The 18,008-nt window shown below is 33.1% G+C and overlaps 1 protein-coding gene across 1 annotated transcript; it reads right to left on the reverse strand.

The window, feature by feature from the left end:
• Positions 1-1,479: 1,479 nt before the first annotated feature.
• AADAC (arylacetamide deacetylase) lies at positions 1,480-16,405 on the reverse strand. Its single transcript, XM_059388347.1, is given in 5 exon segments — positions 1,480-1,518; positions 1,520-1,722; positions 1,725-2,037; positions 15,449-15,501; positions 16,291-16,405. Coding segments are annotated over 5 exon segments (723 nt in total).
• Between the last annotated feature and the right edge of the window lie 1,603 nt (positions 16,406-18,008).

Consider the following 18,008-nt stretch of genomic DNA (forward strand, 5'->3'; position numbering starts at 1 on the left):
GTTTGGGTCTGCAATCCAGAAGAGGACTCTCACCAGAACTTGATCATGCTGACAACAGGAGCCTCCAGAACATTAAGAAGTAAGTTTCTATTGTTTGTAAGTCACTTATTCTATGGTATTGTGTTATAGCAGCCCATGCTAAGACAGTTAAAAAACATAATTTAATTTCAGTTTTACTTTCACTATATATGACACAAGAACTTTTAGAGATTCAAATTTTCAAGTTGGTTTTAGTATTTCTTCCATATCATAAGCTTCATTCACCATTACTACATTGTGGAGTTGTGGTCTCCTACCTCAGTCTTCCTAATTTGTTGCAAGAATGGAGCTGCTTTTTCCCAAAGTGCCTAAATAATCTTTGGCATTAAATTTAGTATCTAGCACAGGAAAGGCCTTGTATTAAGAGGTGAATTCTGTGATGATAGACAAATGGCTTTATATTGAGGCAAATACTTTGACACACTGTTGGCACATCATTCATATTAATGCCTACAAAACAGCATTTCCTAAAGCTCTAAATCCACGCCAATTGAAGCTCTGGCATTTCACAAGCTAGATGTGTTTAAAACTTTCTTCTTAATAATAATAGCGTAAGCAATTGAAAAACTAAGGCTGTGAATTCTAGCTATAAGAAATGAGTAACAGGAACAAGAAAAAGATATACGGAAAGTAGATATTTTTCTAACATACAGGAGTTAAGTAAACAACATTTAGGATAAGAAATAAATAATCCCAGGCACCTGGGTGGCTCAGTTGATTAAGCGACGAACTTTGGCTCAGGTCATGATCCTGGAGTCCCACATCAGGGTCCCTGCTTGGCATGGAGTCTGCTTCTCCCTCTGACCCTCCCCCTTCTCATGCTCTGACTCTCTCTCACAATCTCTCACTCTCAAATAAATAAATAAAATCTTAAAAAAAAAAAAAGAAAAAGAAAAAGAAATAACCCCATGATTTAGGTTTTCTTTCTTTCTTTCTTTCTTTCTTTCTTTCTTTCTTTCTTTCTTTCTTTCTCTCATCTTCTCCCTTTTTTTTAACATTCAAATGACACCATTTAATCTTTATTCCAATGACATAATCAGAAATCTTCTAGACCAGATAGAACAACAGTATATATTAGCTTTTACCCTCATACCTCCTATGAAAGCTATTGTACAAAGTTAGCAACTACTACAAGAAAGATGAAATATAAATTATTTTTAATTTAAATTCAATTAATTAACATATAATGTATTATTAGTTTAGAGATAAAGGTCTTATATAACATATAAGACCTTATATAATATCCAGTGCTCATTACATTACATGCCCTCCTTAATGTCCAGTTACCCCCTGCTTTAAAAAACAAACAACATTATGACTATGAAGATTTAGAAAGTCACAGGTGATAAACATCAACCTAAACATAATCCTTTGATTCTTACTAGTTTGTTTCCTATTCTGAGGCTTATATATTTTTATGGACAACTCCTTAGATTTTTACTATATATTTTCACTTAGCCAATTCATATACTGATTTTTCTATTCTATATGCAATTTTAAATCCATAATAGGAAAATGCTCCATGGAATCCATCTTCAATGTGGCGATGGGTCACTGGAACTCCAGCATTCTTAAGTCGGGCGACATACATAATTCCATCATCTCTTAAGATATCATATTGACAGGTGATGACATAGGTCAATGGTACATTTCATAATTTATTGTCATCAGCCAACAAGGGGGCTCAGAACTACCATAAGTTAGACTGTTATGAACGTGTCCTTTCTAAAAATTCTCAGGGAGCAAAGAACTCCAATTAATAAGTTTGAACAGATGGCTTGATTCCACTGGTATATGTTGGTTGAAGAGCATAGCTTTTTCAAGTGATCTGACCATGGTAAAGTATTCACTCAACAATCTGACCATCATTGATTTGGACAGAGTTGGAAAATGTGAACACTCCCGATATGATGGTAAATCCATATCAAGAGTCTGAAGCGCAGGATAAATTAAAGACTGGGTCTTGAGTTTGATCTTGACATCTGGATCATCTATGAACTGAAAATAATTTAAATGAATTGCTCAAATAGTAATTTTCATTTAAGAGATATTTTTTATTGAAAAACAATAGATTGATATTAAATAAATCCAGAATCTCAAAAAGATTATTAGAAACAAACAAAAAAAAATCTCAAAGAACTTTCTAATTTTGATATTATATTGAATTTTAGATATGTCTTTGCTTAAATTTTATGAATATAAACTGATCTGTGCTTCTTTCCTTGTGGATGGAGAAAGAGGTCATCTAATCCATGATTAAAAAGTAAAATATCAGGGTGCCTGGGTGGCTCAGTGGTTGAGTGACTGCCTTCAGCTCAGGTCATGATCCCGGACTTCCAGGATCGAGTCCCGCATCAGGCTCCCAGCTCCTTGGGGAGTCTGCTTCTCCCTCCGACCTTCTCCTCTCTTAGGCTCTCTCTCACTCATTCTCTCTCAAATAAATAAATAAATAAAATCTTAAAAAAAAAAAAGTAAAATATCTACCCTGACAACTAGGAATGACAATGAGAGGAAACATTTTTTTTGGAATAAAAAATTTAGGTATGTATATCATTATATCAATGGTCATTAACATTTAAAGAAAAGATCACATAACTAGGAATTCTAATTTGGCTCTGATACTAAACAGACAAATCCCAGGCAAAAGTCTAATTTAACTTAACATTCATGTTTTTTAAATATTCAAATTACATTAGTGCATTAACACAAATTTTTCTGTAAACTAATATGCATATATTTGGGGTATACTAGAAGTTTTTGGTTAATAGGATACACAACCGGAAATATTTGCAGACCAGGATTATTGAGCATTAGAGTTTAGCAGATGTTTTTATGTACATTTACTTGGTCTTGCAACATTGAAATGGCCTACTGTGTCTCATAGGTTAATTAACCTTTTTTTTTAACTTTTTTAAAATTTAAATTCAAATAATTAACATATAATGTATTATTTGTTTCAGGGATACAGGTCTGTGATTCATCAGTCTTACAAAATACCCAGTGCTCAATAACAGTGCTAATTAACTTCTCAAAGTGTGCTCTCTGGACCCCTAATATCTGTATCACCTAAGGATTTATTAGAAATTCAAATTCTTGGGTCCTCACCCAGACTTACTAAGTCTGATGGGGAGGAATCAGCAATTTGTGTTTTAACAAGTTTCTCAGGTTATTCTCATGCATGCAAAAACTTGAGATCTGCTAGTATAGGTCACAAATAGTAATTATTATATACTATTAATATTAGCAATATAATAGTATTATATATTATTATATACTATTAATAATAGTAATTATTAAAGCCATATGAACTCTGATGGTTCTGAGTAAAGTATAATGTCTAAATTGAAGTCTATTTCTAAAAAACTTGTTTTTAAAAACTTAATGGATAAACAGAGCACTCTGGCATTTTTTTCCTTTGGTATACAGATGACATTTTACACACACACACACACACACACACACACACATACACTAGCAAAAGTCAATGGCAGCACTGTTTGCTTATTTCATTGTATTTAAAGCACAGTTAGTACTTAGATCTAGATAGTAAAATAAAATATTTATAATTCCATTACCATATTGTTTTATGTAAAAATAATTGTTTTATGTTGGAAAAATGTATTGAATTTAAATAATCATTTCAGTGTTTTGTCTCGTGTAAGATTACCACATTCCATTTAGGTCAATACCTAGTATGAAGAACACTGTTTTCATTAGTGGAAGTATGGTAATATTTAAATAAGTAGCCAACAGGTGGCCAATTTTAGATTGAGTTAAGAAAGAATACAAAAATATTTTACATTTCACCAGTAAATTGAACTTGATAGGTAGCTAAAATCTTTAAACATATAGATTTTTTAAAAACTGTCTTTGTAGGTAAATATAATACATATGAGATCAAGTATAGAACTTCATAAAACAGAAATGTAAAATATAACTATGTTTAAGGGTTGGGAGTTTCCCATATACCCTGAATTGACCATACATCCTTCTTCCTCCCCAGTAGGACTGAATACCTCTCTTCCTCTTTATCCTTCATTCTATGGAATTCAATACCGTTTATTTCTTTAAAATTGTACCATTTCATCAATGTAGTTTATCTGGTTAAGGACGTTCCATCTATTCCTAGGGAACCAATACTGTTACTGTGATTTTTACTAAGTGCTTTCTCTGCATCTAGTAAGATGATATATGATTCTGCTTCCTTTATCTATTAATGTAGTAAAATTCACTTATTTTTATAAAATATGCTTTTCCTTGCATTATTAGCAACTATATGTATGTGTGTGTATGTATATATACACATACATACATGTATATATATGTGCATGTATATGTGTTATAGTATATATACATTTTTTTCTAATATTTTATTCATGACACTAATGCATTACTTTTCTGAGTATGATTGACCCATTGTTTTCCTTCCTGAGACTGTTCTTGTTAAATTGGTCATAAAGATCGTGCTTCTCTGAAAATAATTAAAGGGTGCACAATTTTTTTCCTATCCTCTGTAATATTTTGCATTTATTTCAAGTGATTTCTCTTTGATGTTTGATGTAAATTGCCGGCAAGATTTCTTACCAGGACTGTTCTTTGTTATTGATTTGATTCGTTTAATGGTTATAAAATTGCTCAGATTTTCATTTCCTCTGTGTCTGCTTTGCAAGTTACAAACTTTTTGGGAATTTTTCTATTCTATTTAAATATTATTAAATATTTTAACTTCAAAGTTTTTCAAGATATGTCCTTCAAAGACTACAATATTCATTCTTAACTTATCAAAGGCGAATTCTTTTTCATATCAAAGGATCTACAGTATTGTCCCTTTTTCAGTCCTGTTATTAATTGTTTATGCCTGGTTTTGTTCTTTTTCATTTGTATTTCCAGAGATTTAAAATTTTTATTTAGAACTTTCAAAGAATTAACAAATTAACTTTTTGCTTTTTGTTCATATTTACTGTAAGCCTGGTTTTGAACATCATAATTTCTGTTCTTTCCATCACTATTATTTCCTTCTATTTTTTTCTTGAGTTAGATGCTTATTTCAGCCTTTCTTACTTTCCAATCCATGCTTTTAAAGAAATAAAATAGCCTAAAAATATCATTTGAAATGTGAAGAACTTAATATTCTATTAATAATGGGTTATTATTAGGTGCCTAATGTATTTTTTATATTTCCATACAAAGAAGGCAATTTTCTTATTTGCCTTTTTCCTATTGATTTCCCAATCATTGAACTGTGGTTAAGAGTCCAACTGCATGATTTAAATTCTGTGATTTTTTTTGAGACTTGCTTTTTGGGACTAGTACTTTGTTGATTTTTTAAAATGATCATATGTATTTGCTTGTTTCCCTGTTTTTATACGTCCATTGAGTTAAATGTATTGATCATTATTTCTGTTCTCTATATCTTTATTATTATTCTTGCTTGCTTTCTTGATTACTGAAAGAAGTACTGTTAAATTCTCATTATGGTTTTGAACATGTGTATTTTCCCCTGGAGTTCTGTTAATATTTTCTTCATACATTTAAGGCCATGTTATTAAATCCACACAGATTTAGAGTTGTCATATTTTCCTGGTGGTTTAACCTTTTCTGTAATGATGTGATCTTCTTAACCTACCCACAATTCTTTTAGGTGTTATTTCAGGATATACATTTTCCATCCATTTATTTTCAAATTTTCTGCTTATCTGTGTTTCTAATCTGACAATCTTGATCCTACAACCAGATTATTTAGACCACTAGCATTTACTATAATTAATAAAATAGTTGATTTTGATCCAACTTATTTTGTGACTCCTCCTTTTTCTGTTTTCTCTATTTTTTACTTCTTTCAGATCGTTTAACTTTGTAATTATTCTATTTTTTTTCTTGTCACAGTTTATAAGTTATGCCATATTTTTATTCTTTGAATGATTACCCTAAGAATTATAATGTGTATTTGCAACATCCCCAAAACAAATGAAATTATCAAAGGCCAATTCTAAGCCTTTATTTCTTCTTAGATAATAAAAAGAGCTTATAAGACTTAAAATCTGCCCTCCTCTCCACTCTTGAATTTATGGTTTGTTTTTCTTATACTTTAATTCTATATATCTTATTATTTTAAAGTATCCAAATTTAAGATTTTACCCACATCTTACCATATTACTGTTCTTTGCTTCTTCCAGTATCATAAACTTTTATCTACATTTTCATTCTGTCTGAATGATTTATTTAAACCACCTTTTAGTGTGTTCCATTTATAGCAGTTTTCTGGGTTTTGGTTTATCTGAACATGCCTTCATTTCTCCTTTATTTATAAGTAAAATTTTGTGCATCATAGGATTGGGTTGACTGTAAAAATTGCTACACTTTGATAGTATTCCACTTAGAAATTGCATTCTTGTTATTAAGAAGCTATTATTGTGACTTGCACTTCTATGAAGGTATTTTTTCCCAAGATTTCCTCTATTTCATTTTTTTATATTTAAAAAAAATGAGTAATCTCTACCCCCGTGTACTCACAACCCCAAGATTAAGAGTTGCATGCCTTACCAACTGAGACCATCAGGCACCCCTCTATTTCTTTTTGTGTCATTGGTTTTTTACACTTTCACCTTGCTGTGACTATATGTAGATTTCTCTCTAGCTATTTATTTTATTTTTAATCTTTTAAAAAAGAATGTTTAAGGTTCATGGAGCTTATTTTATCTGTATCTTGATATCTTTCATCAGTTCTGCAAAATTCCCTACTATTATATTTTTAAGTATTCCTTTGCCCATTCTTTCCTCTTTGCTTCTGGCATAACATTTAAAAGTCTTTTGGATTTTCTTATATTCTCTTTTGTATTTTCTATCTTTTTTGAGTTTTCCGTGCTTCATTTTGCATAGTCATCCATGGGTCAGATGATCCATCTTTCAGCTTATAAATGATCTCTTCAGCTATGTAAAATCACTTCAACAATTCCTAAAGTTTTTTTTTTATATTGATTTTTTAGTTTTAGAATTTTTGTTTGTTTTTCAAAACTATTTTTCTGCTGAAATTTGAAATCATGGTTGTGAATTAATTGAAGAAACTAGGATAATTATTTTATATTCTATGGTTAATAACTGCAGTATCTGAATCTTGTTAAGTGTCTTTCTATTGTCTGTTGATTTGCCTACTTTCCTTCATAGTTTCTTATTTACTTGTTTGTCTGGACATGTTTTATTCTGTGCTGGATACTGTTTTCAAAAATATTTTCAGGAAACATTTTAAGTCTATAAAGATACCATATTTTTCCAGGGAGGATTTTTATACATTTCTGTCAAGTATACTTGAATATCAACTATTCACACCAACTCATTTAAGTTCAGGTATGGGAGATTTCCCCATACCATCCAGGTGATGTGAAGCAAGGCTCCAAATGCACTTGAGGTTTGTTTTTTTGTTTGTTTGGATTTTTTGCATCACGTTCACCCTGACAGTGAGATCATATCAATTTAGGACCTCACTTTAAAGGTCCCCATTTTTCATAGTTGTCCCCATTTTTGGAGGGTCCTGGAACTTGACTTCAACTGTCTAGTTCATCTTGCTGAACAGTTTTCTTTTGATTGGCATATACCATTAGAGCAGAGAGGACTTCAAGTACTAAGCTTATCTTTGTGTTTGTTTGTTATTTTGCATCCTTAAAAAATTTCTGGCTGAGAAACTTCATATTTTATTAGCATTTTAATGCTCTCCAGAATAGTGCAAGATATTTTAATAAGATTTTTAATAATTATGGCTCAGAATTCATTATTTCACCACTATAGAATCTAAACTCCATAAGAGGAAGGGTTCTTTATGTTACACAGTAGAAAGAAATTGATGCTTGAAAAGATCAGGTGCCTTGCCCAAGGTCACAGATCTGGACATTTCTTTACCTCCCAAAATCAGTGTCTGCTGATATGCCCTTTGTACTGCCTCAACATGCCTTTCAGAGTGACAATGAGTGGACAATACAGAAGTTAATTTCTGGGAAGTAGCAGATATCTCTTCTGCAGTGTATTTATAACAAATCATAAAATTTATATCTTTCCTTTGGCTACAAATCATGAGAAGGTTATTCTGAAGGTACCAATAGCCAAAATTGATATACTTTAAAATATACATAAAAATGAATAATAAAATCAACATCAAATTTTGTTTGATTGCTTAATAAATTTGTTTGATTGCTTAATAAATAAAAAACAGTTTTACCTAATATTAGACTAAGTATGATTTTGTGTCATTTTAAAATGATAGCTAATAGATGCCCAGTTTTAGCTTAATGTCATAGAAATAGTGATGGCTGATTTCTGAAAACTATAGTTCCTTCTACAAGTAAACCTGCTAACATTTTTTTTTATCTATAGGCAAATTAGGAATTCTGATAACCAGTTTTCATTCAAGTTTTAGTATGCTCCATGAAGGATACTGAATAATCTGATTCTGTAGCTATGGTGACTGGTATCATTGATTGATTTTACAAATACCAGCCCTAATAAAATGAAAGAATGTGACACTTATATGACCATACTAATTATGTTTAAACCAATGATCTTTAAAGAGCATTTTATCATTTTATTAAAAAAAAATCTAGCAGAAGGTAGGAGAGCTGGGTGGCACAATCATTTAAGTGTGTGACTCTTGGTTGTGGCTCAGGTTGTGATCTCAGGGTTGTGAACTCAGGATGGTGAGATCAAGTCCCACATCAGGCTCTGCACTCAGGGGAGAGTCTGCTTAAGAGTCTCTCTCCTTCTCCCTCTGTCCCTACATCCCACATGCTCTCTCTCTCTCTCAAATAAATAAATAAATAAACATATTAAAAAAATCTGGCAGAAGGTAGGAATAAAAGCACTCAGAATATAAATGTTCCCTAATATTTATCTCTATGTATCCCTACTTTCTAACATATTAACACAATTGCTTTGATATGTTAATGTTTGAAATCAAATGATAATGAAAACACAACGGTTCAAAATCTGTGGGACACAACAAAGGCAGTCCTGAGAGGAAAATATATAGCAGTACAAGCCTTTCTCAAGAAACAAGAAAGGTCTCAAATACACAACCTAACTCTACACCTAAAGGAGCTGGAGAAAGAACAACAAAGAAAGCCCTAAACCCAGCAGGAGAAGAGAAATCATAAAGATTAGAGCAGAAATCAATGAAATAGAAACTAAAAAAACAATTATCATATGGTTTCACTTATTTGTGGAGCATAACAAATAGCTTGGAGGACATGGGGAGTTAGAGAGGAGAAGGAAGTTGGGGGAAATTGGAAGGGGAGGTGAATCATGAGAGACTATGGACTCTGAAAAACAATCTGAGGGGTTTGAAGTGGCTGGGGGGTGGGAGGTTGGGGTATCAGGTGGTGGGTAAAATAGAGGGCACGGATTGCATGGAGCACTGGGTGTGGTGAAAAAATAATGAATACTGTTATGCTGAAAATAAATAAATTCAATTAAAAAAAAAACAATAGAACAAATCAATAAAACTAGGAGCTGGTTCTTTGAAAGAATTAATAAAATTAACAAACCCCTGGCCAGACTTATCAAAAAGAAAAGAGAAAGGACCAAAATAAATAAAATCATGAATAAAAGAGGAGAGATCACAACCAACACCAAAGAAATAAAAACAATTATAAGAACATACTATGAGCAACTCTACGCCAACAAATTCCACAATCTGGAAGAAATGGATACATTTCTAGAGACATATAAACTATCACAACTGAACCAGGAAGAAATAGAAAACCTGAACAGACCCATAACCAGTAAGGAGATTGAAACAGTCATCAAAAATATCCAAACAAACAAAAGCCCAGGGCCAGACGGCTTCCCAGGGGAATTCTACCAAATATTTAAAGAAGAATTAACTCCTATTCTCCTGAAAGTGTTCCAAAAAATAGAAATGGAAGGAAAACTTCCAAACTCATTTTATGAGGCCAGCATCACCTTGATCCCCAAACAGACAAAGATCCCATCAAAAAAGAGAATTACATATAAATTTTAGCATTATTTGTTCCATTTATTTGAAAAAGATGGATGGTACTTTGATAGGAATTGCATTAAATGTGTAGATTGCTTTAGGTAGCATAGACATTTTCACAATATTTATTCTTCCAATCCAGGAGCATGGAACATTTTTCCATTTCTTTGTGTCTTCCTCAATTTCTTTCATGAGTACTTTATAGTTTTCTGAGTATAGATTCTGTGTCTCTTTGGTTAGGTTTATTCCTAGGTATCTTATGGTTTTGGATGCAATTGTAAATGGGATTGACTCCTTAATTTCTCTTTCTTCTGTCTTGCTGTTGGTGTAGAGAAATGCAACTGATTTCTGTGCATTGATTTTTTTTTATCCTGACACTTTACTGAATTCCTGTACAAGTTCTAGCAGTTTTGGAGTGGAGTCTTTTGGGTTTTCCACATATAGTATCATATCATCTGCGAAGAGTGATAATTTGACTTCTTCTTTGCCGATTTGGATGCCTTTAATTTCCTTTTGTTGTCTGATTACTGAGGCTAGGACCTCTAGTACTATGTTGAATAGCAGTGGTGATAATGGACATCCCTGCCGTGTTCCTGACCTTAGCAGAAAAGCTTTCAGTTTTTCTCCATTGAGAATGATATTTGCGGTGGGTTTTTCATAGATGGCTTTGATGATATTGAGGTATGTGCCCTCTATCCCTACACTTTGAAGAATTTTGATCAGGAAGGGATGCTAAGACCTCGAATAGCCAAAGGGATATTGAAAAAGAAAGCCAACGTTGGTGGCATCACAATTCCGGACTTCAAGCTCTATTACAAAGCTGTCATCATCAAGACAGCATGGTACTGGCACAAAAACAGACACATAGATCAATGGAACAGAATAGAGAGCCCAGAAATAGACCCTCAACTCTACAGTCAAATAATCTTCGACAAAGCAAGAAAGAATGTCCAATGGAAAAAAGACAGCCTCTTCAATAAATGGTGCTGGGAAAATTGGACAGCCACATGCAGAAAAATGAAATTGGACCATTTCCTTACACCACACACAAAAATAGACTCAAAATGGATGAAGGACCTCAATGTGAGAAAACAATCCATCAAAATCCTTGAGGAGAACACAGGCAGCAACCTCTTTGACCTCAACCGCAGCAACTTCTTCCTAGGAACATCGCCAAAGACAACAGAAGCAAGGGCAAAAATGAACTATTGGGATTTCATCAAGATCAAAAGCTTTTGCACAGCAAAGGAAACAGTGAACAAAACCAAAAGACAACTGACAGAATGGGAGAAGATATTTGCAAACGACATATCAGATAAAGGGCTAGTATCCAAAATCTATAAAGAGCTTAGCAATCTCAACACCCAAAGAACAAATAATCCAATCAAGAAATGGGCTGAGGACGTGAACAGACATTTCTGCAAAGAAGACATCCAGATGGACAACAGACACATGAAAAAATGCTCCACATCACTCGGTATCAGGGAAATACAAATCAAAACCACAATGAGATACCACCTCACACCAGTCAGAATGTCTAAAATTAACAAGTCAAGAAATGACAGATTCTGGGGAGGATGTGGAGACAGGGGAACCCTCCTGCACTCTTGGTGGGAATGCAAGCTGGTGCAACCACTCTGAAAAACAGTGTGGAGGTTCCTCAAAAAACTGAAAATAGAGCTACCCTATGACCCAGCCATTGCACTACTGGGTATATATCCTAAAGATACAAACATGGTGCTCTGAAGGGGCACGTGTACCCAAATGTTTATAGCAGCAATGTCCACCATAGCCAAACTATGGAAAGAATCTAGATGTCCATCAACAGATGAATGGATAAAGAAGAGGTGGTATATATACACAATGGAATACTATGTAGCCATCAAAAGAAATGAAATCTTGTCATTTGCGATGACGTGGATGGAACTAGAGGGTATTATGCTAAGCGAAATAAGTCAATCGGAGAAAGACAACTATCATATGATCTGCCTGATATGAGGGAGTGGAGATGCAATGTGGGGGGCTTGGGGGGTAGGAAAAGAAAAAAATGAAAGAAGGTGGGATTGGGAGGGAGACAAACCATACAAGACTCAATCTCAAAAAACAGACTGAGGGTTACTGGGGGGAGGGGGGACGGGAGAGGGTAGTGGGGATATGGATATTGGGGAGGGTATGTGCTATGATGAGTGCTGTGAAATGTGTAAACCTGGCGATTCACAGTCCTGTACCCCTGGGGATAAAAATAGGTTATATGTTTATTTTAAAAATTAATTAATTAATTAAAAAAATAAATGTGCAAGAATTGAGAATCTGTTGAAAAAAAAAAAAAAGAGCAAACTGCAAATGCTTAGTCCCTGCCTGACAGGGTTTGGGAGATCAATTATTCTAACTATGAGTATGCTCCATGTCTTCTCCATATTCTGGGTATACTCCCCACACAGACAGCTCCACCTATGCTGACCATGCTCCCAACCCCTGGATGTCCCCTAACTGCTCCTCTCTGCAATTACCCAAAGGGTGGAGACTCCTACGTGCAGCAGACCGTCTTCTGTCCTCTTTATTTCTACATTATTTTTACAGAGTGTTAAATAATATCCTCCATGTTTCTGCTAGGTATGATTTTTGTACAAGCACTCCAACCAATTAACAAAAATGTTTAAAGAAACTGCATAAATATCAGGACTGCTAATTTTAAATGTTAACATAGAAATGTAATAGTCAGATCAGAAGCATTTATTTACTTCATTTGAACAAATTTAAAATTTAAAATTTCTACACCCTATGACATAAAGTAGGTGTCACAGGGGCACCTGTGTGGCTCAGGTCATGATCCCAGATTCCCAGGATCGAGTCCCTTATCGGGCTCCCAGCTCCACGGGGAGTTTGTTTCTCCCTCTGATCTTCTCCCCTCTCAAGCTCTCTCTAACTGTCTCTCTCTCAAATAAATAAATACAATCTTTAAACAAAAAGTAGGTATCATAGAAGTAATTGTATCTAAATATGCTAATTTAGTTTGCCCTCTAGTTTAAATCAAAGTTAAGTACAGAAAATATAAGGTCCTCTTTAAAAACATATATCACTGGACTCAAATAGTTTATCTTCAAAGAATGAGACTGGTTATTTCAAATAAATATTTTTTAAATGATAGAAAATGGTCTATGTCATATAAGTTAAAAATAAGAATTAAGTTACAAAAATAGTAATTGTAACATGTGTAAACAATACTAAGAATAAAATTTTGTAATATGATTTTATAATCTCACAAACTTTTGGATCCTACTAGGAAGTGTAATAAATACATAACAAAAGACCAAGTGTGTTAAAAATAATGTCCAAAGTCCCTGGACTCTGAATTGAATTACAATGTTTTTACGGTTTCTTTAATTGTCTTTCCTTTAGTGAACTGTGATGAATTAGAGCAATAGCTTAGTGGATACAAACCCTATACCCAAAAGGGAATTTTTAATGTAAATTTGAAATATCAAATAATAAAGAGGGAAAATTCCAAGCAATTCTGGAGTTTATATCCCTAAATTTATAGACAAAATTATTTCTTGTATCTTAATCTGTCATACAAAGATCTATCCCCTAAAGGAAAAATCATAAAATTGAATTTCTGAGCATTACCTAGGCGATTGGCTGCACCCAAGTTAGGGTTTTGTATAGGAAATGTAGGTATTTGGCAATTTGGAAACTAAAATGATTATTGTTCCTCAATATGTTCACCCTTTACAGGCCAACCAGTGCATCTCTGAAGTCACAGTAGTGAAAAGAAGTAAGCTGGGCCAAGTGTAAGCAAAGAACAGAGATGATAAAATCAGTATTTTTAAAAATGACCTCAAACCTAGGAAGCTTCAGACTGTGATGAGCACTGAGTGTTATACACAACTAATGAATTGTTGAACACTACATCAAAAATTAGTGATGTACTATATGTTGGCTAATCGAACATAATGATTTAAAAAAAACCAATTTTTACATATTCTAAAAAAAATTATCTCAATGCAACTAAGGTAAACCTTACATTCTGCTATTGCGTTGGAAAACACTTCTCACAAATGGTTATAATCCCAAACCCAGGATGGGTCTGATAGTGTTATGTTATTGGACTATAATGTTATTTCTTACCAAGACTAGATGCAACCCTCTAGTCCTTTCAAAGTAATGCTGAGCAATCTATTAGAGTTGGCATTTTGGTTAATTATATTTGATATTTTCTATTCTAGGAGATAATGCTCCTCTACAAATTGACAGGCTATTCCAAGACTTCTATTTATCTTCATCATTGAATTAACAAAAGTGTAAATTACTGTTCTTTCTCTTATGGTCAAATTTATCAACAAAGCACAAAATAGGACCCGATGGCATTAAATTCAAGCAGGAGGCTTTTGGGTTTTTTCATTTTGGGGGAGGGAAGGAGGACTGGCAAAAAACTGGCTTCTTCATAAATGTACGATGGATTTTACAGAAGTTTGGAAAGATGACATATTATAAGGTTATCTGATGTATTTAGTAAATAAATTCTTTTTTTTTTTGGTGAGACTCATTCTTGAGAGTATAAATATATATGTATAAATTGTAGTAATTTTGTGACTTAGCACAAAAACTGAAAGAAAAATAATATATTGACCCACCTCTATTCCTCAGGACATTCTCATAATAGTTTGTCCAGGAAAACCCATTCAGTCAAATAGAAATAATACAAAAGTTGATATATGATATTCATGCAATGTTCTAGGAACTATAAGAAAAATAATAACAGTTTCCAACACAGGAAATAAATGAAGAAAACAGATTAGAAACAAGTTACTGCAAAATGGGTGAAATATATTACACAAGTATTATAGAATGGATTTCAAAAATAACACAACAAATATCTCAAAGGAGAAATACATATATTCATGGAAGATAAGACAGATATTTGGAGTTGATCACTACTCAAAAGGAAGGAGTGACCGAAAACTGGTACTGGTAGAAATTAGAAAAGGAATATTAAATAAAAGAGAAATAATTTCAAAAATAAACAGCAAATTCAAAGAAACCCAAGGTATTGTATATGATAGAAATGAGAAAAAACAAAAGGAATGAAAAATTCAGAAAAGATTAAAAGGTACTAGGAGAGAAGTGACATCATCTTAGAGATATACAAAGAGGACCATATGTGTATTTCAATATGTATATGTAAGTACATATACACATATAATCAATCTAAATAATAAAAGAAAACAAAACTATGAATAAAAATATTTTATCTTCTAAATTTTTTCCAAAATAAATATTTTAAACATATTTCAAGAATTATTTACAAAAAATAAGACTTGAAGCTATATTCCAGTGAAACTGACCCAAATCCAACAACAACATATGTGCTCATAAAATTACTACAAATGATCAAATCACTAATAAGAAATTGAAAATAAGACATACATTGAACTTATTCGGAGCTACATTCAAATCCAGAGGAGACCTAAAAAAAACACCTTAAAAATGCAAGGAAAGAGATAATGAGTTTAATATCCAGACTAACTGTCCTTGAATTACTGTTATTTTATTTTTTGTTTTATTTTATTCTGTTTTATGCCATAGAAGGCAACTTACTACAGAGATGTTTAAAGGAGATAAAAAAATGGTATTAATTTCACATAATGAACCTTGTTAGAAAAGAAGCACAGGTTTTTGAGAGACAATGGGGACACAGTGAGACAGCCAGACAACCAGCTGCCCCATCACCTGAGTAGTTTACCCTTTTACAACTGGAAATTGGGTGCATCCAGTTTCCCTTGGCTTTTTACCAGCTGACTTGTTTAAAAATATTTCAACATGAATGCATTTTCATATCTGAGTTCAAGATTATTGCAAAGAATTCTATAATTCATCACTGTGTTGTTCAATCTTACAATCTCTGAAGTTCTTGCTTTAAAAAGAAAAAAAAGTGCTTCATTGTGGCAACATTCATGCCATGAAACTCAGAAGAAGACTTTTTATTTGTCTTCCTGCCTTTTAATATTTAAAAGATTCTGTTTTATTTTGTAATATTTAAAATTAAAGCTACTTGACTACTTCCTCCATACTCAATCTGTTAGGGGTCTGCATTAAGGAATAGTTAAAATATTTTTTTTAAAAAAAGGTTTTAACATCTGCAAGCAAATTTTAAGAACAAAATTTCAAAGACAGTAGAAACTTTTAAAATAACAATAATACAAAAATTATATTCTCCTGATCAAAATATTAAATATTCAGAGTCAATACAACTCTACCAGTTTTCATACATGTGGTCACACGCAGTAGTTTCCAAGGCTCTTCAATATTATCTGGGAGAGATATATAAATATAGTATGCGACAAAGACCCCCACCATCAGAAGAAAAAGAATCTTTCTTCCCATAATGCTTCCTTCTGCTCTTTTGACTGGGCAACACACTAAGTACAATTTCAGCTGCTGAAACCTATACCCAGGTTTTGGCACCATCACAGAGTATTATCTAACTTCCTGAACACAGATTTTACTCCTCAATCTGTCATTTCATTGGCTGTCCAGAAACAATTAAACTCAGTAAAAGTACAGAGAGCTAGGGGCGCCTGAGTGGCTCAGTGGTTAAAGCCTCTGCCTTTGGCTCAGGTCATGATCCCAGGGTCCTGGGATAGAACCTCACATCGGGCTCTCTGCTCAGCAGGGAGCCTGCCTCCTCCTCTCTCTGTCTGCCTCTCTGCCTACTTGTCATCTGTCAAATAAATAAAAATCTTAAAAAAAAAAAAAGTACCGAGAGCTTTATTGTCTCCAAATTTTGTCATAACCAACAGCCTTATTTTGTTGCCAGGCAGTCTGTGAACAAACATTTTTTGTGCATTTACTAGGTTAAGAATACTTTAACTGTTAAAGAAAAGGCCACAATAAAATACAGAAACTCAGTATATGCTTCAAATAAAATCTCAGTGCCAGAGAACAAACAAATATTTTAAGAGTATTGAGGGCTTTTATAAAGTAAGATAGATATGGTCGTATATATTTTATATTACTTTTATTATCTTGTTACGATTGAACCTATCCATGATCAATTATTTTAAAATTATATAATAATCATGGAGAGAACAGTTTTTGCATGCTCATTCTGATCCAAGAAAGTGTACTAAAACAAGGAAATCTTATTTAATTCCAACATATTAGAGAGAGAGAATCTCAGGCAGAGGAAAGTTCAGAAGCTGTACAAGCTCCTTCAATAGTATGGAGTGAAGTCAAAACAATCCTCCTCCATAAGTCTATGTGAAACCCTCACTTGTCGCAGTCTTCAAATAACAGATAAATAATTGAGATTGAAAAGATTAAGCAACTTACCAATGTCATACAAAATCAGGTAGCAGTGTCAGAGACAGTCACTGTTCACTAAATACCCATGTGAACTTGTAATATTTAGATCCCTTCTCTTGACGTTAAAAGAAGTTATGGAACTAGTGCTGGCAAAAGGTATCTGATAGAAAGTCACACGTCGTTTCCAAACAGAAGATCCTTAAGACCTGGAAACTATCTTTTAAAATGGTAGTATTACAAAATATAAGTAGTTTGGATTGCTAAGGGGACTAAGGGTTTAAGTGCTCAAATCCCATGATTGTCTTCTCTTGGAGCAAGTAAATTTCATGGTGACTTAAAATGTGTGATGCAATCCTCATATCACTTTAAATATATTGCTTCACTTAGTTCTTATATTGACACTGGAATGTAAGAACTAACAGTATGAAAGATTTCTTTCTTTCCCAGAGTCACATCATTACATATTTCCAAAGTTATTATTTTAGCTTAGATTCTCTGGCTCCGAGGTCTTTACTCGTAACTCTGCAAATTGATGAGAAGTGGAAATCCATAGGAGCTGGTTAAGTCCATACAGTGTCACTACTAATTTTATTCAAAAAGTTTCTTGAACTTTCAGGACTTGCATCTCTTTTTACCTACCTGTCTGTCTTTTCTCACTAACTCCTCACTGGGAAGGTACTAA

Source organism: Mustela nigripes, chromosome 2 (assembly GCF_022355385.1).
Source record: "Mustela nigripes isolate SB6536 chromosome 2, MUSNIG.SB6536, whole genome shotgun sequence".
In the NCBI taxonomy this organism is placed as follows: domain Eukaryota; kingdom Metazoa; phylum Chordata; class Mammalia; order Carnivora; family Mustelidae; genus Mustela; species Mustela nigripes.